This window comes from Sturnira hondurensis, unplaced genomic scaffold (assembly GCF_014824575.4).
Source record: "Sturnira hondurensis isolate 20B ecotype Veracruz unplaced genomic scaffold, ASM1482457v3 Scaffold0000396, whole genome shotgun sequence".
Taxonomy (NCBI): Eukaryota; Metazoa; Chordata; class Mammalia; order Chiroptera; family Phyllostomidae; genus Sturnira; species Sturnira hondurensis.
The window spans coordinates 1406233-1432115 of record NW_028073027.1 but is presented as its reverse complement, the minus strand read 5'-3'; the positions used below and the strand labels follow the sequence as shown (position 1 = coordinate 1432115).

General features: G+C 39.6%; 1 protein-coding gene across 4 annotated transcripts in view; it reads right to left on the bottom strand.

The window, feature by feature from the left end:
• Positions 1 to 25883, bottom strand: part of LPP (LIM domain containing preferred translocation partner in lipoma) — a 631519-nt gene that overhangs the window by 329499 nt on the left and 276137 nt on the right. For all 4 annotated transcript variants that reach the window (XM_037037971.1, XM_037037916.1, XM_037038015.1 and 1 more), the window contains one exon: positions 3783 to 3905. In XM_037037971.1, coding sequence (XP_036893866.1) covers positions 3783 to 3905 — 123 coding nt within the window. The remainder of the gene's footprint in view (positions 1 to 3782; positions 3906 to 25883) is intronic.

Sequence of the window (25883 nt, the reverse complement as noted above, 5' to 3'; positions counted from 1 at the left end):
AATACATTCACAGGCTCTCTGCTCCCTGCAGTCCTCCCTTATACTTTCCTAGAAAAGTATAAAGTATGATGTTGACATTCCTATTTTTTTCTTACAATTTCAACATCTGGTGAGTCACATGACAGCCTAAAGTAGCACAATGAAGCCCTTCTTTTGTGACCTTTTGAATTGTTTGCGTTTGTCTCCTCTATAAGAGTAAGAATTACTCTAGGGGGGTGTCCAATCTTTTGGCATCTCTGCATCACACTGGAAGAAGAAGAGTCATCCTGGGCCACATGTTAAATACATTATGACGCATAATCACAAAAAATCCCATAATATTCTAAGTAAATTTATGAATTTGTGTTGGGCCGCATTCCCAGCCATCCTGGGGCACGTGGGCCAGGTTGGACAAGGTGCAGCCAGGCTGCTATGGAGTCGGGACATGTTGATACTATCACATTTCTAATGACTGATCTATAATGGGACCTCAATAAATACTAAGTGAATGAATGAAAATGTGAAATTGAGCCACACTTCCCAAGTAAAAAATATGAATAAGCAAGTGAACAGAACTAAAGTTGAAAAATCTCAAAGTAGAAAAAATGTTTCTTTAGAAAAGAGAAAAAAATGCCCTATAAAATCTATTTTCAAGTACTCAGACATTTTTCAAAGTTGTTACATGAATAAAGCTCCTTTAGACCTCTAGCTGTACAAACATTCCACATATGTTACTATTTTCCCCTAGATCCATTAGTCAAAGCAGCCTTACAAAGGTGATTCAGAGGCAGCTTTGGGAAAGCACACACTTGAATAATGAGAAGCCACAGACCTCCTAGCCTACTTGAAGTAGTCAGGTGATTCAAGGGGATTTGTAATTTGCTTTGGATCAAAAATAAAAACATCAAAGTTAGACCTTAACAGTCGACATTTCTAGGACTTTTCAAGTACCTTTTAATTACAACACAACACAATCTACTGCAGACATCAACTTTTTTGGCACATATTTTTAATATTTTAGGTGTGTGATTATCATTCTCACAGCATATAATTACGTTAACCAATAAACACTAACACATCTAATGCAGTTCCACCAGAGTGAAGATACTCAGAAGAATAAGTAGTTTCCAATTAACTCATGCTTTTCTAGGTTAGAACAAGAAAAAAGTTAGAAAGGCTCACTCTTTAATTTCTGAATGGAACGGGCTCATCAGAAATAGATTTTTACCTTGATTCTCAACTTCCTCTATTTAAGGGTTATCATTATTAGTGTTTTAAACATTCTGAATGTTTTTCTTTCTATGTGAAAACCTCAAGGGACACTGTTATTCATTTGACTTTTTCATAGATTTTTATCATTGATAAAAACATTTAAAAAATACTGGCACCCTCAACAAAATACTGACATCCTCAATATGGTCCTGGAACTTAAAATCAAACACAGGTGTAAATTCAGGGTCCAGCTGTGCTCACACTGCAGTCATATGTCCTAAAACAAGTCACTTATCTACTAAGTTTTAGTTCCCTCACCTACAAAATAAACCCATCATTAGTATCTCAAAGTTGAGATGGCTATGTCTTACTCAAGTGAGAAAACATGTGAAAGTGCTTTACACTCACTAAAGCACTGTACAAACATCAGTGATTAGGAGTTTGTGTGCCCAGTGAGATTGTGCAAACAAAAACAGAGCTGCTGAATAAAGGCATTAAGATGCAGAGATTTATGGGAGGTGTACGTAGACACAGTGTTAAGGAATGAAGGTTGTATTGAGCAAAATCCTCTAAGCAAATGCTTCCCAGTATATATCAAGGTATAAAAATTGAGGAGAAAAAAGATCAATCAAAAGTCCTATTTTCCCCATTTTTAAAGAAGGCAGGGAGGCACACACAGGTGGATTCAGTGGCAACCGCCGTGGCCTTGCTGCCTGAGAAGCTGAGCTTGAGGCACCTGCTGGGGCGGAATGGAACACACTGCTCAACACCACACAGTGGTCAGAAGCTGTGAAGCAAGCAAGGCTTGCTGGAGAATTTCTCAGACCTGGGCCCATCCTCCAGCATCCTTCCAGAGGTCATCTTGCTTACTATTTTCCTTTTTTGGAATGAAGCTTTCACCTGCTTGAGAACCTCCCACTACTTCCCATTATCTACGAAAGACAAGCCAAAATTTGAATCTGGCATTCAACTCCCCCCATGGCTGTCCATAGGAAACCTCACTCCTATAGCCACTGCACATCTTCAGTGGCTTCTGGCAGCCTGCACCTTTCATCTCTATGGCTCAGGCTGTTCTCCATCATCGCCTCCATCATGGTCCCCATCCTACAATCTGAATACACCCGTCTTCTGATAAATCCTCTCAGATTTTGTTATCTTCAAAAGCACCCGACATTCTCTTCCTCAAGTTTCTGCAATGTCTCCCATAGTTGAATTTAAAATATTATGGGCTCCTAGAAGATGACAATAGGGTCCTATATATTTCCCATTCAACCATCCACTTTTATTCTCCTATCGGTTCCCCCAAAAGACCACAGTGCCTGCTATATATCTGCAGCTCAGTATGTTTATCAAAATTAAGTGCATTTGCACTGCGAACAGGTCTGCTTGGGTCAAGGGCGAAGACAGCTAAGGAAGAGCTAGGCTCTTGTGTGTTTTGCTTGTGCCCCTACGTAGCAGACAGTCTCATTATACATCTAGGAAAGGCGATGGGGATATGTCTAAAAGGAAAAGCACTGCCACCTTATGCACAGTTCACTGTTGAAAAGACTGACAGCGGAGAAGCAGGGCTGGTTTTTAATTCATGAAAGAAACCATTGTGCATATAGGAACTGCTGTTCAAGAACTGAGTGAAACTCAGCATGCCTTATGCACTGTCACTTTGTCAAGCAAGCATCACGCAAGTCTAACAACATGGTGACAATAGTGCCAGGCCAATGTTTGCATCTAGAGTTGTGCTGGATGCGTTCTGAGGATGCGGAATCCTGAAAATCCACTTGCCATTACGGCAAGAAGATCAGAGAGAGACAGGACAGGGCCACTAGCAATGGAAGCTCAGCTTCTGAATGCAGATAGGAAACGCCAATGCAGAAAAATAGCCAAGCACCAAAATAAGTTTTAAAAAATGCATATACAAACTGGTAATGTGCCACCATCTGCACTTAAAAAAATATAGATTAATGGTTTTCACGAAATTCTGGTGAGACTGAGGAGAACCCGGTATATTCAAACTGCCAATACAAGCCATTCACAACCTTTGGAAAGAAAAATAAAGAAAGTGGTCATATTCCTCGATGTAGAAATCTCCCTCTTAGGAATCCGAGACAGGAAAGTAGTTCCAAAGAAAATATCCATGAACATATTGTTCGCAGCATTACATACAACCACAACCCAAAAATGTAAGCCCACCTCACATATCCAACACAAAGAATTTCTTTACAAAAGACATGGCCCTCACCTTGCCTTACCTTTACCATAGTCATGCTGAAGTCTATTTGTGAACACTATAACAACATGCAACAGAACAGCCACACACTCAAGGCCAGAAAAAGAGCCAGGCAATAAAAGAAGAAGTCTAATTTTCATATTGCTTTTCTATAATGTTGTTGTAGTAATTTAAGGAGAAATTAATAAAATTAATTTAAAAATGTCAGTTAACCTATGTACATGTTAAATAAAAAGACAGCTTAGACCATTGGCTCTGAGAAGATAAAAAACAATGAAAGGGCTACAAGCAGCAGCAGCTCGTCCCTTCAGCTCAGTGTCAGCTCTTTGCAGCCGGCAATGTGGAGACCTTCCTGGGCAGCTCTTACCTGCGGAGGCCGAGGCTTGTACGGGGAGCTGCTCTCAAGGTCGGCCAAGATGCTCGTCAGTGAGTCAATCTCCGCATCCAGGCTGGAGCGTCTCTCCTCCAGGGTCTTGCCTCCAGGATTTCCCTGCCAGAAGCAACACAGACATGTTCAAAAAGGAAACTGGCAGTATCTATTGCATTCAGCCTGACTTCAAATTTCTCAAGTTATACTGTGGACATGTCCAAGGTTTTCTGCATCTTTTTTTCCACTTCTTATAAAGTTTCAGTGAGGTATACTGAAGTAGAATTACCCTTTTTGACCATAAAAATAAGAGGTATAAGGTGATTTTCCTAAGGCTAAAAGCAAAAGTAAGTGTCTCCATCCTGTACTCAAGGAGCAGGTCCACCTGGAAAGGAATTACAAGTTTTTTGTGTTCAGAAATCATTGTTTAGAACAATGACATTTTAGTCGGAACAGAAGGGCAGAGATGGGAGAGAGGAATCAGTAGGGGATCAATGGACATTAGCTGTGTCTGTGTGACAGAGAGGGCAAGTCCTGACCAATGAGTCTACAAATGAACTAAACGTGACTGCTCAGGATTCTGGCCGAGGGGCTGGCAGAGGAAACAAGTGTTAGTGGCCCCTGATCTGGAAGCTAGGGCTTAATGGGTTTCCTATTTCAGTGCTTTCCTTATCAGAAACACCAACTTCTACTTGCACTCAGAATTGATAAGAGATGAGTAAAAGACAATATTACCACAAGGGCATATATGGGCATTGTAAGAAAGGTCAGGAAAATGAGCAGTTTTCCTATAGCATAAAGCAAGAAAATAATAAAGCGAGGTGGCCATTTCACAAAGTAATAATAATCATGGATTTTAATGGGAGCATCTCTCAAGAAACCAAAATGCATCAGCAGCAAGATCCAACAGAAATAAAATAATGGGAAGTGAGTATAAACTAATCAACACTATCGAATTTGTCTGAGGAAGTTAGATATCACAATACTATCTGGAAAAGGTTAGAAAAAGCATTAACCAAGAAACCAGAATATCCTCAGTTAAAACAAAAAAAATAGGATATCATGACAAGCTAGCATTAAACCGTACAGTCCTCTAAGTATATTTATCTTCCTAATATATAGGCTGATTCAGGCAACGATAACATAATAGACTTGTCTATTAAGACTGGCAGTTCCTCTCCTCTCCAAACCACCTGCCTTGCATCCTAGAACTCATTTAGATCTCTGTAGCAGACAGCCCTAAGGGGACTGGGTACATCGGCCTCTTGTGAATTTAGCCAGCATGAGCTAATCCCTGTGGATGAGATCGAACCCAGGCACAGGGAAAACACCAGTCTATGAAGGCTGGGGCCCAGGGGTACTCTGACCCTTGCAGCCAAACTGGATGACTGCTGCTTGGCCCGGGGTCACTGGAATTCCCCTTTGTGGGCCTTCTTGAATAATGGGTATGTTTTCTCAAATCATCTAAAGCAGGCTTCTCATCATTTTCTCCTTCAGAACGTACTTCCATGACTTCTCCATGGCACTCCATTCCTTCACCTGTCTTTTCTTATAATATCCATCACGATCTGATATTATCATTTATGTATATTTGTCTATCACCATTTTCTCCTAGCAGAATGTAAGCTTCATGAGGGTAAGGGCTTTGTCACTTCTGCTCTCACTGATTCCCCAGAATCTTGCTGAGGGCCTGACCCATGGAAATGTTCAGTAAATGTGTTCAAATACATAAATGAATGGACAATGACAGACACTGCCATAGGTCCAGACGGTAACCCTTTTCATATCAATATCTTTTGGGTACAAACAGCTAAAGATACAGTAAGAGCAGTGGATGCTCTAGTTAAGAGAGTATATATTAGGTTATGTTATAGAAGAGGCACCAAAAGGCTCAGTGTGCATTTGCATGCACACATGTGTGTTTGTGTATTTTACATTGTGCGGCCCAGATTGGAAGGTTGCCTTTATCAAAAGTAAGAGATTTCCTCAGCTCTGTTGCCATAGCCAAAATGAAAATAAATAAATACATGCATACATACACACATACAACATATATACATGTTGATTGTGTTTTCTCAGAGCCTGAAGGGACTGTGGGTCTCATGGGTAAGGACAATGGGAGGTAAGTTTGAATGTGGAAGAGGAGGAATGGGCGCAGCTGGGGAGAGTAATGGCGGGGGGGGGGGAGGATAGGGACAAGTGTGATTAAACAACAATAAAACATTTTCTTTAAAAAAGAACCATGGGGTTTTGCCCTAGAAGCAGATGTTTTGAAAATGCTAATCCCTCTATCAAAAGCAATCTCATCTTTATCCCATTGAATGTTAATAACTATGAGATATTAACAGTGGTATTACTAAGAAGAAAATCACATTTAGAATTCTTGTGAATATTCTGACATTGGGTCCTGGTACAAAAAGGACCGGGAGGGCATTGTTGTCATGGAAGACAACTGAGAAATGTGGGAACCTGTTCTTTCACGTGCAGATACAAACTTTATAATAAATATGAGTTTGATAAGTGTATTTCCATTTACTCACAGAAAGCACAATAGACTGGTAAGAGAGGTGGGTTGCAGTCTGATTAAATTCTCTCCTGGGCCATACTTTCCTCATATATAAAATAAGGAGAATATCATCTGCCATATCTAAGCCAGAGGGATATTAAAGGATTCAGAAAAAAAATGGATGGGAAAATACTTTGTAAATTATAAAGTGCTATAATTATGATAATTTTCATAAATAACATTAATTATAGCAACCAGTAACTATAAATTAATATGAATAATACAGCTATTGTTAATTATTCTTCTTCTTAAGGGGAGCATCATTCATTAAGTGTTCTCTGCGGTATCAGTAAAGAGACAGGATTTAATAAGAACTACCACATCTGTGCTCTAGCAGAAAGTACATCATCTGTCCATGCCCTAAGTCACTGGGATATCTAACCACAAAGACTCAAAATCACAGAATTACCCTGAGCTATACAATGAAACAAGTAATTATATAGCACACAACGAGCCTGTGCATGCAAGACTTCAACTGGTATCAAGTCACTTTATTCTCCCACCCCTCTAAGTTGGTACTTCTCCTCATTGGCAGTTTCTCATATTAGGTTGATGCAATTTAACAAGTTCCAGCCTAATGCTGTGGAACTTTGCACCAAGCCCCCTCTTGCTGCCTTACCTGAGCTTCTGGCAAAAACTTTGCTCCTACATTTATTTCAATCCTCCTTTTGGGTTACAATAGGCCCCCTTAACACTATAGAGTGTCTATTTTATTTTAAGTCTCAGTTCAAATGATTGAAGTCCTTCCAAGTCTACTAACAACCCTTCTCTGAAATGCTCATCTAACTCTCTCAGTGCCTCTAGATTCAAGGACTATCTTGCTACACTCAACATTTTATACTAGATACCAGAGGCCATAGTCTTATAACCAGCTAACACAATCCTACACAGGTATTATTGTGTCTTCTCTTTAACTCCTCATTACTGTAGCTTCACCAGTCACCTGATGGCTAAATGACCTGCCTGAAGCCAAATAACAGTAACGAAGTTCCTGCTGACACTTTGCCTAATGCTTTTTCTAAACATCATACAATCTTTTATATATTAGCAATTATAATAACAACAATTCTCATACTCTTCAACCAAAGCTAGAGAGATGCCATTGTCTGGTTGAGGTTCTGCAAAGAAAAAATCAAAACCTATTACAAAGACTTGCATGCCGATCCCATGAGGCGGTAGTGAAGGACTAGAAGAGATAAGCAGGGGAGGATGGAAAGCAAAGTCAAAGGTGCTGCACTGAGCTGCTCAGCAGTGTAGGCGAGTAGGTCTCAATTCTCCTGAAAGTCCTCTGAGGAGTCCTAGAAAATGTGCCTCAGATCTTCCCACTGAGGAGTGTAGAAGAGATGACCTATCCCCAAGTTCCAGTTCTCCATGGGTTCATAGTTGCCTATGGGGTTGTAAACTCCCTCATATTTGTCCCAAGAAGTGGAATGGTAACAAAGAAGCTCCAGGACAGAAACTGAGAGAAAGGTATTGAGGTGAAGGTAAGGTGCTGCCAGGTCATACCCATGCACAAGTGGTGGCTGTAGCGATGGCTGGTGGATGGAGATGCAACTAGAGGATGAGAGGTGAGGTACAAAAGGTGTCCTTTTATTAATGCATATGAGTAAGTCATTCATAAGATATTTTCTAGAAGATAATTAGTCTTATTCACTCAATAAACATGTACATGATAAGAGCTTACCAAACCACAGTTGGGCTTCTTATAACTTGAAAAGCCAAAAATTTTAGTTCCACTAGAAGAATTACAGGGTGATGATACCCTGATTGTAAATTAATAGGGGCAGACTCTAAGCCAGAAAGCAGAACCAAAATATATAACTTATCAGGCCATTGCCAAGAGTCTGACTTTAGGTGGGTCATGTTTTAGCCAACATATCGCAAATCTATCAACTACTGGTAACCGTCAAGGAGAACCAGCTGTGATTTATGAGACTGTTCATTTGTATTTATTTATTCATTTTTATATCCAAATACCTTATTAAAAAAGGAATTAAACTCACAGAAAAGTTGAACACGTAGTAAAATGAACTTCACCCAAAACCCCTGTACCCAGATTCATCAATGGTCTACACTTGGTTCTCTATCCTTCCCCCTGCCCCTCCCTTTCTCTCTTAAATAACGAACAGAAGATAGGTGTGACCACTAGTGGAGTTTGTTCATTTTTAAGGCTATGGGAAAATTCTACATCTTATATGTAAAGGATTCATTGAATGCAGTGAGGTTAAAAGCTTAGAAACTACCTTTCAATTAAAAAAAAAAGCAAATGGATTGGAGATAAGCAGTAGGAGAGGACTCTAAGATCTTCTCCAACTTGAATCTGATGCAAATTTCCAGAAATATGGCAAAAGGCGGATGGCAGTGGGGAGTTAGGTGTTCAAAATAGCAAAATCTACCTTTTGTCAATATACGTAAAAGTATATGTTCTGTTTGTTAAAGCACTGAAAGCATTTTTTAAAAAGTTGCAGAAACTTCCTTTCCATACACTTCAGCTTGCATTCCTAAGAACACCTGATCTGGAAATCATTCTTGCATCCCAGATATTTAACTGGTGCAATGCTATCTAATATGCACACATGCTCACATTTTACCAGCTGTCTAGCACTGTCCTTTATCTACTGTTAATTCCCATAATCTAATCAAAGATCACACATTGAGATGACAGGTCTTTTTAGCCTCGTCTAATGTTTGTCTTTAATGAACCTAACTTTTAAAAGAAATTTAGGCCAAGTGCCTTATTAATAGTTCAATAAGCTGGCTTTACCTGAGGACTGGATTCAGGCTGCACAAGTGTGGCAGGACCCCCACAACCCATGATGCTGTGACCTTCCCCCTGCACCACATCATGAAGTTTATGAGGTCAGTCTGGCCCCGTTAGGTGACATCAGGTGTGATAACTAGACTAAGGAATCAGATTTCTCCATTGTCCAAATGTCCTCCTCCTTTTAAATCAACAAATTATCTGTGAGACTCTGCTAATATTCCACTTACCAAGAACCTTTCAGCCAATGGTTCTTGTATCAGTAGATGATCCTCCCCTGAACTGATCATTGGTGGGTGAAAAATTGTGAGAGTACTCATCGTTAATGAATGGAAATAAATGGATCTTGCTTAGCATAATAACAATTTATTCGTTAAGAATTTATTCCACCCTGGCTGGGGTGGCTCAGTGGATTGAGTGCTGGCCTGTAAACTTAAGGGTCACCAGTTTGATTCCCAGTCAGGGCACATGCCCAGGTTGCAGGCCAGGTCCCCAGTTGGGGGTGTGTGAGAGGCAATCGCACATTGATGTTTCTCTTCTTTTCTCCCTCCCTGCTCCTCTGTCTAAAAATAAACAAATAAAATTCTTAAAAGGGAAGAATTCATTCCCTTTTTGAGGTAGGGGGATAGAACTAACTGCAAAATCTTCTACTATGAAAGACTTTGATGGCAGGCTTTCAAATGATCTAATGATCTAATGATCAAATCAACCTTGTTAAAAAGTGAGTTCTTAATTCAGGCTATTAAAAGAAACAGTCAAGGGGAATGGTCTAATTAATGAAGAACTAATCTCTGCCTGAGGACACTAACATCCCAGAATTTGAGCCAATAACCTGCGTAACACTCAAAATATGCATGAGCCTGACCACCTAGTTAACAAGCCTCGGAAACTTGGGTGGTGCTGAGCGGTGGCAATCCCAGTGACCCAGCACAGGGGGATCTGAGAGCCAAGATCTGTACATCCTGGCTCAAACCGCCCCTGAGAAAGAGACCAAATAACCAGAACAAGCACTTGATGTGAGAAGAATTTTTAAATTGTGTTTCACAAAACTCAAAAATTTCCTACAGACCCCACGTGTGACACCAAGGAACTGCCAGCTCTACCCAATCACAGGCTTCCTTTTCTGATTCATCAGAGGAGAAGCTTTCCCGATAGCTCACCTTAGGGAAACCTAGAAGGCTACTACCTCAAATAGTACATTCATTTTACATCTAAGTGTGATTTTTCTTTTTCATGGTATTATTTAAGCATTAATAATGCAACATGAACTTCATTTCATTTTTATTTTTCTTTTACTATAAATAAAGTTCATTATTCCATTTGTTTTAATGTTAGTTAAAAAAACATACAAAAAGAACTTGGTGGCAACAAAAGGGATACCAAAAATCTATATTACTTATAAGCAACAAAAAGCTAAGTATGTATCTGTTTATCCTTTATCTATCATCCTTCTACCCTTAAAGAAGGTAGGATAATAATCAATACGTTTCTTTGTTCGTGATCATTTTATTAAGTGCTCCACCCAAAGCACAGTTCACACAAAAATAGCAGTGGTAAAGGTTCTGAAGCCAGACTCGTAGAAATTTAAAACCTGGATCTCCCAGTCACCAGTTCTGCGACCTTAAGCAACTTACCTAAGCTCTCTGGGTCTCAGTTCTTCACACACTTGTTGTAAGGACTGGGCAAAGCCATACAGTCCAATACTGTTCACATAATAAGCCTTCAATAAGTGTTAGCTAGTCAATTATTGCCTTGACCACAGTATCAAAAGAAATGGTTGGGCTGACATAGTAAGTCCATTGAATATATAACTTTTAAAAATATTTTGATTCCAAGTTAAAATGTGAAGTTGAGGGGATAAGGGAGGGAATTTCAGGGTAAAAGGGGAAGGGTTTACAGGAATAAGTATAAAGGACACATGGACAAAAACTAAGGGGGGTGGAAATGGGAGGGAGGTGGGGAGCACTGGGTGGGGTGGGCTGAGATGGGAGCAAAAGACAGAAAATTGTACTTGAACAACAATTAAAATAAATAAATTTTAAAAAATCTGAGGTTGGAGGCTTCAATTAGATGGGATTCCTGTGCTTCTTAGCACATGTAAGGATGCTAAAACTGAACTGTGAAGAATATAATTCTAATCAGTAGGTCTTAAACTTTAGCCTACTAGTAACCACCTAGAAAGAATGTTAAAACACAGATTACAGAATCCCACCCAGAGTTTCTGATGATATAGATATTATATTTCTAACAACTTCCCAGGAAATGCTGAGATTGCTGATCTGAGGATTATACACAGAGAAACACTGTTCTAAGTTAATGTCACAATGAACATTTAAAAGGGTTAAGTGTGTTTGTATATGTGTATGTATGTGTGAACAGAAGTGAATTTATCTTATAAACAACTTATGTTATATTACATGATTAATGAAGCCATAAAAATACCAACACAGTCCAAATAACGGGGTAAGAGAGATTTGGATAAAAATGAAAACAGTTGCACTGCTGCTTAATATGACCCCCATGCTATTATAATTATATTATGGGAACCCTCATCACACTGATTCAGGAAATGTCACGTTGAGATAGGCAGCATTTGGCGGTGAGAGTTCTAGAAAATATGACCTATAGATTCTAGTAGAAATGTGACTTTTTTGAATGAAACTCAATATGTTAAAGAGAAAAACTGTTTAGTTCATGTTGATTTATGAATTCTCCTTCCCACTCACTGGGCTATAGGACTTCCCTTTCCAAACCCCACTTGCCTGCCTTACTGAATGTGCTCTCCTCTGTGAGACATTGCTGATAACCCAGCTGATTTGCTAGCTGAGTCCTCTTTGTCTAGTTCTTTAGACTAGCAAGGTTCACAGGGAACTCTCTTGTGCGTATGTGTGAACAGCTCTTCTCCCATGCTTCTTTGTGAAATTGTTTTTGCTAAGTAGTATGCAGTCTAAAGTAAGCATGATCCGAACCTCAAGAAATGTAGTATACTGGATAATACTACTTTCACACCTGCCTAGTGATATCAAATACACCACGTTCTTTGAGACTCTTTGTAAAACCATGCAGAGAATACAGAGATTTAAATATTGGGTTGGCTAAAAAGTTTGTTTATTTGCCTGCTTTTTTCCATAAGATGGCTACAGTAGTGCTTAGCTGTATTTAACTTCATTCAAAACAACTTTGTTAGATTGTAATGCAGCTGTCATATCAGTGTGCGTTAAAAAAAATCTTACCAACACTGGTGAATTTTTATGTAGCCATTTTAATATGAAAGGTGGAAGAAAATATGCAACTTCTTTGGTATATCATACTTTATTATTTCAAAAAGTAAAAATGCAATTGAAATGCAAAACAAAGATTTGTGCAGTGTATGGAGAAGGTGCTGTGACTGATTGAACCTGTCAAAAGTGGTTTGCAAAGTTTCATGCTGGAGATTTCTCACTGGGTGATACTCCACAGTCAGGTAAACCAGCTGGACTTGATAGGGATCAAATAGAGACATTAATGGAGAACACAATATACCAAGCAGGAGATAGCCAACACACTCAAAATATCCAAATCAATAAAGTAATTAATGAAAATAAATAACACGTTTTTAATTTTTTGGAAAAACTCATATGGATCATTTGGCCAAACCAATACAAAAACTATTCCCTTTCCTATGAAACTTACAATCTAATGGCTGACAGAAAACAACCACACATTTCCCGTATACAAAAATGGGCTCACACTTGAGTCCTGTTGTTAAAAGAGAAGATTCATTTACCCCACAGGTTAAGGGCAGTGGGGATAGGTGCCTCAAAATGCCATCTTTGGAACAAACACTACAGTGTTCCCAATAGGGGTAATGTGCTCACAATTTGAAGTGCAATAATAACTTGACAAGTGGGAACAGAGCATTGAATGAAAAGAAAATGAGGTAACAATGGGTGACAAAGAGAGTTTTCCATGGTACGAGTGTATCTGAAGAAAAAGAAAACGTCAAGATAAAACCTAGACACTTCACTTGATATGGGCTTCAGTTTTTGTCCCTCACACTCGCTAACATTCACCCTTTTCAGCCCTAATACACTCTCCCAAAGTTGACAATGTTTGCTAAACCCACATCTCTTTAAAGGAACTGGTCTTACCGCCAACCCTTATTGCCAAAAGAGCCATATTTTGAACCATGTGATGCTACTTCAAAACACTGTGACCCACAGAAAAAAGGCTGGACATGTGACCAAAGGTGCATAAAGAGGCTGGTGAACGAAGATGCCAGCCAGAGGCAATAAAAAGACAAAACAAACAAACAAAACAAACAAACAAAACAAAACACTAGGCAAACAAACTTTCTTTTAAATCTGAACTAAAGAGCATGTAACAAAAGCCATCACAAGGGTGAACTGCAATCAATGATAATGAAGAAAGATCATGGTCATGGCTAATTATTCATAATAAAAACATATAAGGAGATGAGAAGCCAATTATCGGAGAGAGGAGAAAAGGGGACAGGCAAATAATAAAGGAGCAGAAGATCAGAGAGGGGAGAGAGGGAAGGGAGAAAAAGGGAGTAAGAAGGAGAGACGGCCCCATTCCTGAGCCTTCAGACGCCAGATCACATCCGTACAATAAACTCGTGCAGTGGAGAGAGCATGAGGGGCCTCTGTGCAACAGTCACCTCACTGACTCAGGCAGCACGAGACCCACTCGTTCCCAGAGATGTCGGCACAGAGCCAGCTCTGCACGTGTGTGGCACCATCAGGCCCTCATTTGCATTTCTGAATCTCAAGTTTTACGTCTATAAAATGAGGGATGTGAACCTGCCAAGCCTCCTGTTATTTTTTTTTGTCTTCATATTGTGTGAATCTAAAACAACACTTAACAACTTGCCTGTCACGATTTTTGCTGCCCATTTGCAACCAGATCCAAACTCACTAAAACTTGAAAAATTCAGAGTTTAAGACAAATCATTCACAAGTAAGGTCAAGGTCATAGCAAAAATGGTGCTTGATTACAAACACACAGCCTCATTGTTCACTGTTTTATTCATATAAGAAAGAAAAAAAATACCCCCAAAATAACAAAAAACAAACAAAGGTAACCTTCACGTTTCATTGTGTTTACCTACTTATTGAATTATTTATACTAAATTGTAATCTTTATAAAATAAAAATTACATTGATTATATACTATTAAAGTAGTCCCTTACAATTTAAATCAAGGTCAATTTGCATGAAAACAACTAAATAACAATGTGGAAAAATACATATATTATCTACCTACTATCAATATAAGAACTTTAAGATTAACCACAATAACACTAATGATTTCAAGGTAAAATAGACATTTTTAAAGCAGCATAACCACCTGGTGAAAAAAACAAGCATACATTAAACCCCATTGTTAAAAAAATATAAAAACAGCCACTCTGGTTCAAGTACAAGCAAAGGAAGCCTAGGATTCTGCCGGCTTGGTCTTCCCTATTGGCTCCAATAATGTCCCCTGGACATTTCTATAACAGAGAGTTCAAACATCACTGCTGCAGATTACTTAGACAAGCTATGGATAAAGAAATGGGATCCTAAAGAACACGTTGTCAGTCAGTCTGCACACACAGTTTAGCAAACGCTACACCAAGATGAAAGGCCATACAATTGAAATGTCTATAAGGACATGCATAAAATCATCTGTATCATAAAAACATTTCCAGGAATGCTTTGCATAATGCAATTAACACAAAATAATTCTAAGAGAAGTTTTAAAAGGTAGCGAACAAAAACAGTTTGGTTTTCCATTACCGAAACGTTAATGGATGAGGATAGAAAAATAGCAGTTTGAGCCTACAAATTAAATACACTGACTAAAATACTTTTCGTCCACCCTTTAGGATGCAGTATAAAATAGATCATGCCAGATATTTTTGTATTGGTTTTGTTTTAAAATCTCAAGGAAGACAGTTTTCATATTTTGTGTCTTGATAATGCAGGACCAGTGAGCCGGGGCATGATAAATTTCAGAAGTCACTTTCTCATATTCCTCAGCAACACAGTAGAAATAGCCAGAAGCAAATGCTTGAAAACTTAGAAGTCTGAGGTTAATCTGATATAGTAGCTCATCATCCTGAAACTGCCTTTGCTTGAATATCTTCATGACTTCTTGGAATGTCACCAAGACTAAAAAACAACGACAGCATTCAGCCCCCATGTTCAGCATTCCACGTGAAGCAGCCAGTGCTATAAAACAGGCATGCCCTCGCAGTGGAGAAGGGGAGAGGAATTTCTTCTTTCAATTATTTGTGTATTCATTTTTAGAGAGAGGAGAAGGGAAGGAAAAATAAAGGAAGAGAAACATCAATCGGTTGCCTCTCACACCCCCCTCCCCACTGTCCAGGGACCTGGCCCACAACGCAGGCACATGCCCTGACCTGGAATCAGACCAGTGAGTTTTCAGGTTGCAGGAGGATGCCTAACCTAATGAGCCACACCAGGCAGGGCAGGGGTGAGAAATTTCTTTAATGCTTCTGGTCCCGAACCCATGTGCTAAGTATTATCAGTCAGGACTTGCATATAATGTTTGGGAAAGTATGAATAGATTATAGATGATTAGCATAGAGAAGGTAACTCAGGCTCAAGAAATATTAGGACTGAAAAGACAATTTAAGCAACTATTCCCACACTTTCATTTCAAAATAATAAAAATATTCCCCCAAAGGTGTCTAGGATGGTAATTCAGTAAAGACACTGAAATAGGACTAAAACCTAAATAACCTACACTGCGAAACATCTTCTCCAAAGCAATATGTCACGCACTATTTCAAATGCTCTTCTTCAGAACCTGTGAATAAGCAGAAAGTTTCTCTCCTCCTATCTTCCATGGGAGAAAACTTTATGGAGGAGAACACAGCGCTGTCCCAGAATTTCCAGTCTCACTTGTAGGACAAGGCCAACACAATTTGGGAAGGAGTAGAGTCCATCCCCCAGCCCGTTCAGGAGTCCATGTGGACACAGAGGTGCCAAGAAGTGAAACAGATCTGTCAGAATGGCTGGAGACACTTAGATTTGTAGACAGACATGGAGGAGATGGGAAGAATCCCATGACTGAACCAAAAGGAAACAAAGGACCAGAAAGCCTCAGTGATTTTCTAGTAGTCAAACAGCCAAGGCATCAGGCTGGGACAGGAAGACATGAATCACTGCTTCTTAATCCCAGCCCTTCCACCCAAAACTCAGTCTCAAGTGAAAAAAAAAAAAAAAACCAACAACAACAGTATTTTGATTTTCTCCTAAAAAACTTCTAAGTATTCTAATGTCAGAAGATGACTCTGAATATATAGAAATGTTGAGCCAGAAAAGTGATACTTATTACCTGTCCAGGGTAACCACAGGGCTGTCTTTAGTGAACAGGGGAGCGGATGTGTAGGCGAGGAGTGTAGGAAGCAGTGATCTAGGCACTCATCCCAGTCCTGATATAACTCAGTAGGGTGACCCTGGGCAAATCACTGTCTCTTTCCAAGCTTGTGTTTTCTCAACAGCAAAATGGGGGGTTTAGATGTGATTTACATGTTTTCTTCTAGAATTCAAAGGCCTGTTTTTCCAACACATTCACATAAATGCAACCTACCTAAAGTTTTCAGAAGCTTAAAGGTTATTTATCTGATTAATGGTTAATGTGGATGGTGATTTTTTCCCGCTTATAGCTGCTTACTGGAATCAAATGACTCTGTTTCTATTTAGTTTAAGTGTTATTTTGACAGTTGAAAATACAAAAAATATAAAGCGGATACTAACAACAATACACAATTTGAAATATCCATTTCAAATACAGTCACTGACAACTTTATAGAGGAAGCTGCATTCAGTTATATTGTTTTGAGAGTCCTGCGCTGATTAATGGAAATAGAAAAAAAGACAGGTGAGAGCAGCAAATCTAGCAAGTAAGCAAATCTCAGCAGCAGGCAGAAAGGAAAAACACAAAATGTATATCAGTCTTATCTGAAAGTATAACAAAGGCTGAGATATGGAGAATCAATCTATGATGGCAAGAAATCACATTTTCTAACAATAAAATACATTATCAGCTCCCCAATAATCATCCTAAATCTGTCCATCATCTTCTCTTGGTGAAGATGCCGGTTCCAAGGGAGCACTAGGCAATACCCTATGAGCCAGTTACCCCGTCCTCTGGACACAGGTACCTCTTGGAACCTAGGGCAAGAAAAGCATAGCTTTCTCTGCACTGCTCTCAGCAACAGAGAAGGGGCTAAGTTCAGAAAAGCGCTTTCTTAAATATGGCCTCATTGGATTCTCTCGGCAGTCCTAGAGATTAATAGGTATTATTATTTATATTTTACAAAAGAGGATAGCAGGGATCAAAGAAAAAGAGGCTTTTCCAAGTCACTCAGGAAATACACAGAAGGATCGGGATTTGGGTTGCAAATGTTTTGCTGCAACACTCTAGCTCTGACGCTTTCCAGGACATCAAACTGGGAATGCAAAGACGGAGAGGGTTTGCCTTCAAGCATCAGGTGAGAGTACACAGGCCAATTAGGTGACCGTGAATTAGGCCATTGATGTAACTACAGTTAAAAGTCAAGTTCTAATCCTCTCTTTGCCTTCCAGCACTTCATTTAGCAGTTTTCATTCACTTTTTCATAAATGTTTATCAAATATTCAGGATACATTGATATGAAAGATAGGAATTATAGGAAGGAAGGGAGGGAGGGAAGGAAGAAAGGAAGGAAGTAGGAGGGAGGAAGAAAAAAATCAGTGGATTTCTGCCCTACAAGTTCTTATACTTGCATTACAGAGGCTAGTTTCCCCACAAGTAACCATAGTATAGGGCTGAATAAGGCAGGTTAATATCAAAGTATATGAAACACAAGATACGAGAGTAAACATACACACAAATAAGAGAGAGAGATGGAAGGAGGAGGAAGAGGGAAAAAGAGAGGAGGGGGAAGGAGAAAAGAGGAGCTAAATAGAAAAGTCAGAGAGAACTGCATGGATTCAGTGAGAATTGAGAAAACCTTACTTGGAGAAAAAATATTTAAGTGTTTAGCACGTGAGCATAAAGATATAGGAGGAACACTGCAACAGGCACTAACTCTTGGAAAATAACACATATTCCTTTAGGTAAAGGTAAAGGAAGACGAGACTTGAAGGGTCAGCCGTGCTCACATTATGCAGGTGTACACACCCTAGGCACAGGAGGAACCTGGCTAGTATCCAGGGTACAGATACCCAATGGATAAACACGGCCCCTATGATGAAGGAGAGAGTGGGCAGGGGTAATTGCATCTTAGGACTCAGTGTTGAACGTGGGAACAAGCACACAGCATGAATCACATATATTTCAGACAGTGTACAGAAAATTTACATTAATAACACTCCCAGCAGGAATTCCTATTTTTATGAAAAATGTTGCCAATGATAAAAAGTAAATAAGGACCTTATCAGAAAGCTATTGACTTCACCTTAATTAGGAATGAATGTGAATCCACAAGACAACAAACTTTTCTGCCTTCAATCTAGGAAATACAAATTAAAAGACAGCTTTGAAAGGACTGTTCTTTCCACAGGTAAAGGCTGAAAAAAATTAAAGGAGGCAAGAAATAATGCTGTCTCAAGTCTTGTTGTTCTTACCTCAAATTAGAAAGCCTTTCTCAATCCCAGAATTCTATTCATGCCTCAGTTCAGGCTTTCCTGAGAAGTGTTTTTCTTTTCATAGAATATTCAGAGTCAAGTGATAAATCAAATGACTACTATTTACTTGCCATAGTTTAGTACCTACTCTCCATTAAAGAGTCAAGCCAAATAATGGAAGAATAAAAAACTGAATTGGTCCTTTCTAGCTTTCCTTCCTTCCTCTCCCCTATTCCAACGTGAACTTTTTCTTTATGATGAATTCCACTTAAAATAGTCCTAGTGGCTCTGTCCCCATCTGTGGTTCCTACTTGAAGGAGAATCTGGGTCCCTACCTGAATTTAAATCAAAATGATTTAACACAGGGAGATGCTGACCAAGTCATACCCCCTCTCAGGTTTAGCGCCCTCACATGACATAGGGGAGTGAAAATACAAACCCACAGGGGCACTTCAAAAGCCAGGGGGCATAGGGTCCTTGGAATCACATATCCAGTAGAATAACATGACTCCTGTAAAGGTACAGGAAAGGAGGGCAGTATAGGATCACACAAGGTGAGTTCCAGGAAACCAGAGGCTATTACACAAAACTCTTGGTTTCAGAGGGAGTCTACATTTTGGTGGCTACAGACGGATTCTGTAAGAAGAAGAAGAGGGTGGGCTTTCAAAACAAAGCTGAGCCTCCTCTGAGGACAGAAGGATTTCAGATGCCCGTTCACAGGGAAAATTCTCAGGACTACTCCCAGATTTACCAAATCTGAACCTTTTGGAGCAGAGTCTAATAATGGGCATTTAACAAGCCCTTCATCCCTCTCCCAGTTCTTTTCTACACTCATCTCAAAATCTGCTGGCCTAGAATTCGGTTGCCTGATGGGTAATGCAAGTGTTAACAATAACTGGAACAATTTAATTAAAAATCCCACAATTCTGAAAACATTTGAAGATAATTCTGTACTAATGTATTCTAACCCAATTTCTGGGGACAGGGAAAATACTTTCCTCTTGTTCGACAGTTCTGTGTTCTCACCCACAGTGCCAACAGGGAAAACACAATCTACTTCACTTCTGGTTTGTAGAAATGGCAGTGTTTACCACCTCGAAAGAGTGCTGTAAGTTTCCATTTATTGGTGTTTATAAATTCTTCTGAGTGTTCTGAAAAATCAACTATGAGTTGGCATTATGCATAGCACCCTGTTGGAGCTTAATACATATTCAATTAAAAAACAATGACAACAATACAGCAATATCCACAAATTAGCATTAATTATAGCAATGCATTATTCTCATCCTACTGCCTCAATTTTATCTAGGCAGCAGTGTTTATGTCTGAAGACTGTATAGTCCTGCCCAAAAAACAGGGGTGATCTTTGCTCAGTGGTATTAACATCTCCTTTAGTAAAAATTCCCATCACCCTTTCCTCAGAGTTCTAATTTTTTAGAGGATCTTCCTATTTGGCAACTAGGAGAGAAAGAAAATAGCTCTCCCCTAAATAAAGTCAGGATCCACTGTAGAAAACTGTATGGAATTTCCTCAGAAAACTAAAAATGGAACTGCCTTTTGACCCAGCAATTTCACTGCTGGGGTTATATCCTAAGAACCCTGAATCACTGAGCCAAAAGAACCTATGCACCTCGGCATTCAAAGCAGCACAGTTTACAATAGCCAAGTGCTGGAAATAGCCTAAGTGCCCATCAGTAAATGAGTGGATCAAAAAGCTGCGGTACATTTACACAATGGAATACTACACAGCAGAAAGAAAGAAGGAACTCCTACCCTTCACAATAACATGGATGGATCTGGAGAGTACTGTGCTAAGTGAAATAAGCCAGGCGGTAAAAGGCAAATACCACATGATCTCACCTGTAAGTGGAACCTAATCAACAGAACAAACAAGCAAGTAAAATATAGACACACTGAAATAAAGAACAAACTGACAGTAACCAAAGGAGAGTGGGAGGGAATAAATGGGGGAAATGGGAAGGGTCATGAAGGAACACGTATAAAGGACACATGGACAAAGTCAGAAGGGGATAGGATCGAGGATAGGAGGTGGGGTGGGTAGGGCGGGGGATAGTTTTGGGGGGAAATAGAGACAACTGTACCTCAACAATACAAATAAAGAAAGAAAGTCAGGATCCTGCACAGCATCCCAGACTCCTCAATTTCCAATAGACACTCCCCATCCCAAACTGCTCTGGACTTTAGTTCCCCTTCACCACAGCCAAGGCCATGGCCATCATCCTGGTTCAGGCCCTCATCTGCTGCACTAGACCCCTGCAGTCAGCCCTGAGCCATTCTCTCACTGCTGTTTCTGGACAGTCCAGTCCTGCTACGTTACAGAAATCCATCTAAATAGAGATCCGGAAATTTCATTCTCTTTTATTGTCCCCTCACGATAACTAATATAGTCTCAGATTGAGAAAATCCCCAAACTGTCATCAAAACTACCAAAGAGAAAGCAATTCCTTTATTTGAATTGGGGGAGTGGTTATAAGACACAGAAATACTTTTACCAAAAACAGAAGAGAGATACCCTCAGGCAGAAGAAACAGTTTAAGCAAAGGACTGTAATACTATGTGTCTATCTATGTAGTTCAGGTTCACTTTCCTCCAGGGGCCAAGAATATAATGGCTGGCCAAGCCATCCACTGATCGAGGAGAGTCACCATTCCCTCCCCGCCTTCCCTGCCCTGTCTCTCCCAGCCACCAGAACACATCTTGCTGTATTTGGTTTTGCTGACTCGGCATGAGCCTTTGACACGCATAGTTGAGGTTGAGGAATCTGTGCCTAGTGGGTTTGAGGTTTCATCAAGAGAAAAAGAAGGAACTTGTGTGATTTCACTGAGTAACTATTTTCACTACAAAAAATTCCCATATTTATTTTTCCCTTTTTTGAAATGGCACTAAGGAAACACATGCCAGACTGCCATGAACAGAGCTGTACTTTCCAAACAGTAGCAAGAACTAAATATAGAAAAGCTTGAGTTGCTCACGACGTATACTTCCTTTCCCATTTCCTTTCCCCGCAGCTCTAAGCCAGTGCACAGAGTGAAACATGTTAAACCCTTCCACGTCACAACGGCATCAGAGGGCTGGCAAGCCCATGCATAATACATATTCCATAGATCTTTCAGAGTACTCCTATTGCCAAGACGAACACTCAATCAATACATCAATCCAAAAATATCAACCCAATATCCCTCAATGACATAAAGACTATAGGTAATAAAGGAACATAACTGGTGGCCCAGCTTTCAGGCAGTTTCTAGAAGAGGAAGAACAAAAAGATAATAAAATGAGTTGAGACCTGTGAATCCTAAAACCTCCAGTTGGGGTTGGGGCCAGCTTTCCTACTGATTGTGCCACCTTGGGTAGTTCCCTTAAGAAATCTGCCCCCACTCCCTGCCATTTCCTCATCACAAGAAAGATGGCCTGGGTTAGGGCATTTTCAGATATGAACCACCATGATTTGTGATGCTTAATGGTTTCTACATGCCTCCCCATGTCACATTATGATTCTGGCTTTATGATATATAGTTTGGAGGCAATGTTAATGAACATGATATAATTATGTCAGTCCACAAAAAGACATCTATTAAGTGGCAGGAAAATGTAACATCATTAACGGATTTATCCATTAACTGATTCATGGTATCTTTACTATGAACCAGATACTACTAGATACCCCATACTCTTCTATCTTAATTAATCCTCAAAATAACTTCCTAAACTATTCCAAATGTTGCACGTGAAGACAAGCAGTGCAACTGGTGAGCACCAGAGCAGGCTGCCTGGCACTGAACCCTGGCCCCCCACCACTGCACCACACCACCCAGTCAGCAGAGTCTGGACCCAGAGAAGGGAGAGTTGGGACGAACTGGTGGTAGCCAAAGCCGTGAGGAAGAAAGTGAAATCTTCCTTTTAAAAACGGGAAGGATTTCTGATCAGTTGAGAGATAAGGATACCCCAGGCAGGAAAAAGACAGGAGAAAAACTAACTGGGCGCAGGAAACGCACAGAGAGAACATCAGCCTCACAAGGGCAAAGACTACAGAGAGCACAGTGGGAGATAAGGTAAACTTTACAGGGTGCCACAGGCCATGAAGTATCGTGAAAATCAACCCCAAAAAGGAAACTTAATGAGGTAAGCAATAAAAACCCATAGGAAGTAACATTTTTTGAAGACCAATGGCTTGAAATATGCGACTGGAGTGGGGATATGGAGACAGAATCAAAGCCGTGAGTCTATTGCGGTAGGGAGAAGAAAGGAGCTAGGGCAATGAATGGGAAAAGGAGACTACAGCAAACCTGAGAGTCATTTTCATGTTCAAAAAGGGTCAGATCTTGCTGACAGACATATTAAAGTTACAAGACAATGATCCCAGAGTTGAGAGTCTGGGAGACTAAGAAATACAGAACGAAAGCCTTGGGAGGATGTGATGAGTAGAATTTGGAACAAATTAAATGTGAAGAAACAGGTTTTTCCCTGTGGAAAGATCCTATGGATAAATGCAACCTAAATTGCCAAAGGAAAACATAGGGCCAAAAGTCATAACTAGGTCATGTTGTTAAATAAAGAGATCAAAGTTGAGAAGATGGAAGGTCAAGAGGAAGAACACTGAATGGACACCTAAATTTAGGGCTAGAAAGAGAAGAGTTGGGGGCTGGTAAAGAAGAGAGAGAAGATATAGCTGCAGATACAGCCCAGCAACCAAGGAAGTTCCATTCAGTGAAAACTGAAGGAGGGAGGGAGCAGGGAGAAGTGTTACCGTCCTGAAAGACACAGAGGAACATGCTGAAAAGTAACAGTCCTTAGGGAATCACAGGTGGTAAACTGGTGCAAGGGCCATGGTTGAAATGAGTACATTCATGTTAGGATGTGGCTTAAACCCCAGTTTACAGAGAGAAAGGTGGTGGGGTGGGGGGCTTTCCTCACTTCATGAATCTGTAACTCTATGAAAATTCTTTGTCATCGCCATGGCCCACTACTGTTTTTTATCCCCACGGGGTCAGAAGAGAAAGTCAATGAGCTAAAAGGAAATGAAAACAATCCACAATCATCTTAGGCGCATTTCAACTTAGAAAATGGCCTGATGTAAAATGATGATAAAAGGCTCTTACCAGGTTGCTGAGTTGGTTAGAGCATTATCCCAATACACCAAGGTTTCAGATTTGATCCCTGGTCAGGGCACATACAAGAATCAACCAATGAATGGATAAATAAGTGGAACAATAAATGAATCTCTCTCTCAATCTCTCTCTCTCCTACCCCCCTCACTGCTTCCTCTCCCCTCAAAAGCAATTGAAAATAATAACAAAAATGATGGAGTCTCCTGAATGTGCATGGTAGTTTGCCATTTTTTTATTCAATTGTTTGATCACCTCTTCAGGGAATACCTAAGTCTGAACCTATCAGGTACTCTATGAAGTTCTGAGACAGGTCTTCAGAAAATCAAGACCCTCACTCAGCAGTGCACGTGCTGTAGAATGTATGGCTTGAAATAATACATCCCTGATCAGAGGAGAGCTTGTCATTCTCCTTCTAATACATACAATACTAGCAAATATACCATTTAATGATCATATAAGTATTCATTGCTTTATGAATGGGGGTGAGATAATTTTTAATAGAAAGAATTAAAGCTCAGTGATGTTGAAATAATATTACAAAAATTATTGGTAAGATAAATCCTTTACTTACTGATTTAGAAAGTGATAGGAAACAGGTTATTTTCATTTGATCATTCGGGAAAAAAAAAACAGAAGAAAAGAATTGGGATTATCATACTAGTTCTATGACTAAAGTAACTGAGATTTGGTTCATGGGGATGATCTGAGTGAGATCACATATCGTCTGAATGTGTCATCGACAGGTCAGAACAGACAGGCACAGATGGTAAGACGGGCACAGACGGTAAGACAGGCACAGACTAACTGAAGCAATAAAGGGAATGAGACGAGTGATGGGGAAAGACGGGAATTTCTGAGCTCTTGCCATGTCAGTCTCTTTCTTTCTCATTTTTAGGGGGTCGTGGGGCTCATAAACTAAATCCTTTATCTCCAAAAAGGGGGATTTTCTCTTTCCTGTGTCACACAGTCACTCTTTCTAAAAAACTACAAAGAAACATTTTTTCCACCACCTACCACCTATTATACGCTTTTCTACAATAATAAAAACTGACATCTTTACTAAAGATTATTAGTAAAATACGTATAAAAACAAACTAAAATTACAGAAAAATTCCAGTTTAAAGGTTGATGAATAAATTTCTTATATTTTCAAGCCAAAGCATATCCATCCATTCCATAATGGTATAGACAATTCAAAACAAAAAGCAGAGGATAATACTGCAATAGAGGATTCTACAACATAACCCATAGTGTCCACACAATAATAAAGAAAAAATTGGAGAGGAGAGTGACGACTGGTAGTCTGTGTTCTTCACTGAAACAGAACATAAAGGCAGAGTAACAATAAAGCTGTGGTGGCAAAGGAAAAAGAACTGGACTGGCTCAACCGAGCAAAAGGCAGGTTCTAGCCCTGCCTCGGATGCTCAATACCATGGAAACCCAGGGCATTACTTAACCTCTCTGAGCCTCAGTCCCTTCACTAGGACAAGGTGAAGAATTATCACTATACTTGTCTTTCCATAAGTTCTTTAAAAGCTCCTTGAGATAAAGCATATGAAAGTCTTTTATTTTAAAACAATGTCAATTTTGGAATTTATGGAATTATAGGGTAAGAGTTTTGAACAGGTCAAATTCACAAACATTAATGTTACAATAATAATATCTTAACATTTTAAAGATGGGCATACATACCACATATAAGAATACTATATTTTTAACTGTTAGAGGTGCAAAAGTACTTGACTTTTGAATGGATCAACTGAATTCATATTTGCACAGAAAATTTCCCTAAAACGTTGGAGGTTCAAAAATAAAGTATGAGTTAAATCCTTAGCTTTTGGTCTTAGCATCCTCTGCACCCTCTTTTACCCACCGCTTGCAGATCAAGTTTTTCTCTGTGTTGAGCGGATTACATAAATTACAAAGGAACTCCAGGTTCATGAGCTCAAAGGAGCTTCCACACCATGGGGATTGGCAAAGAATATACTGGAGAATGAGATGGAAGATTAGCTTCTTTCCACT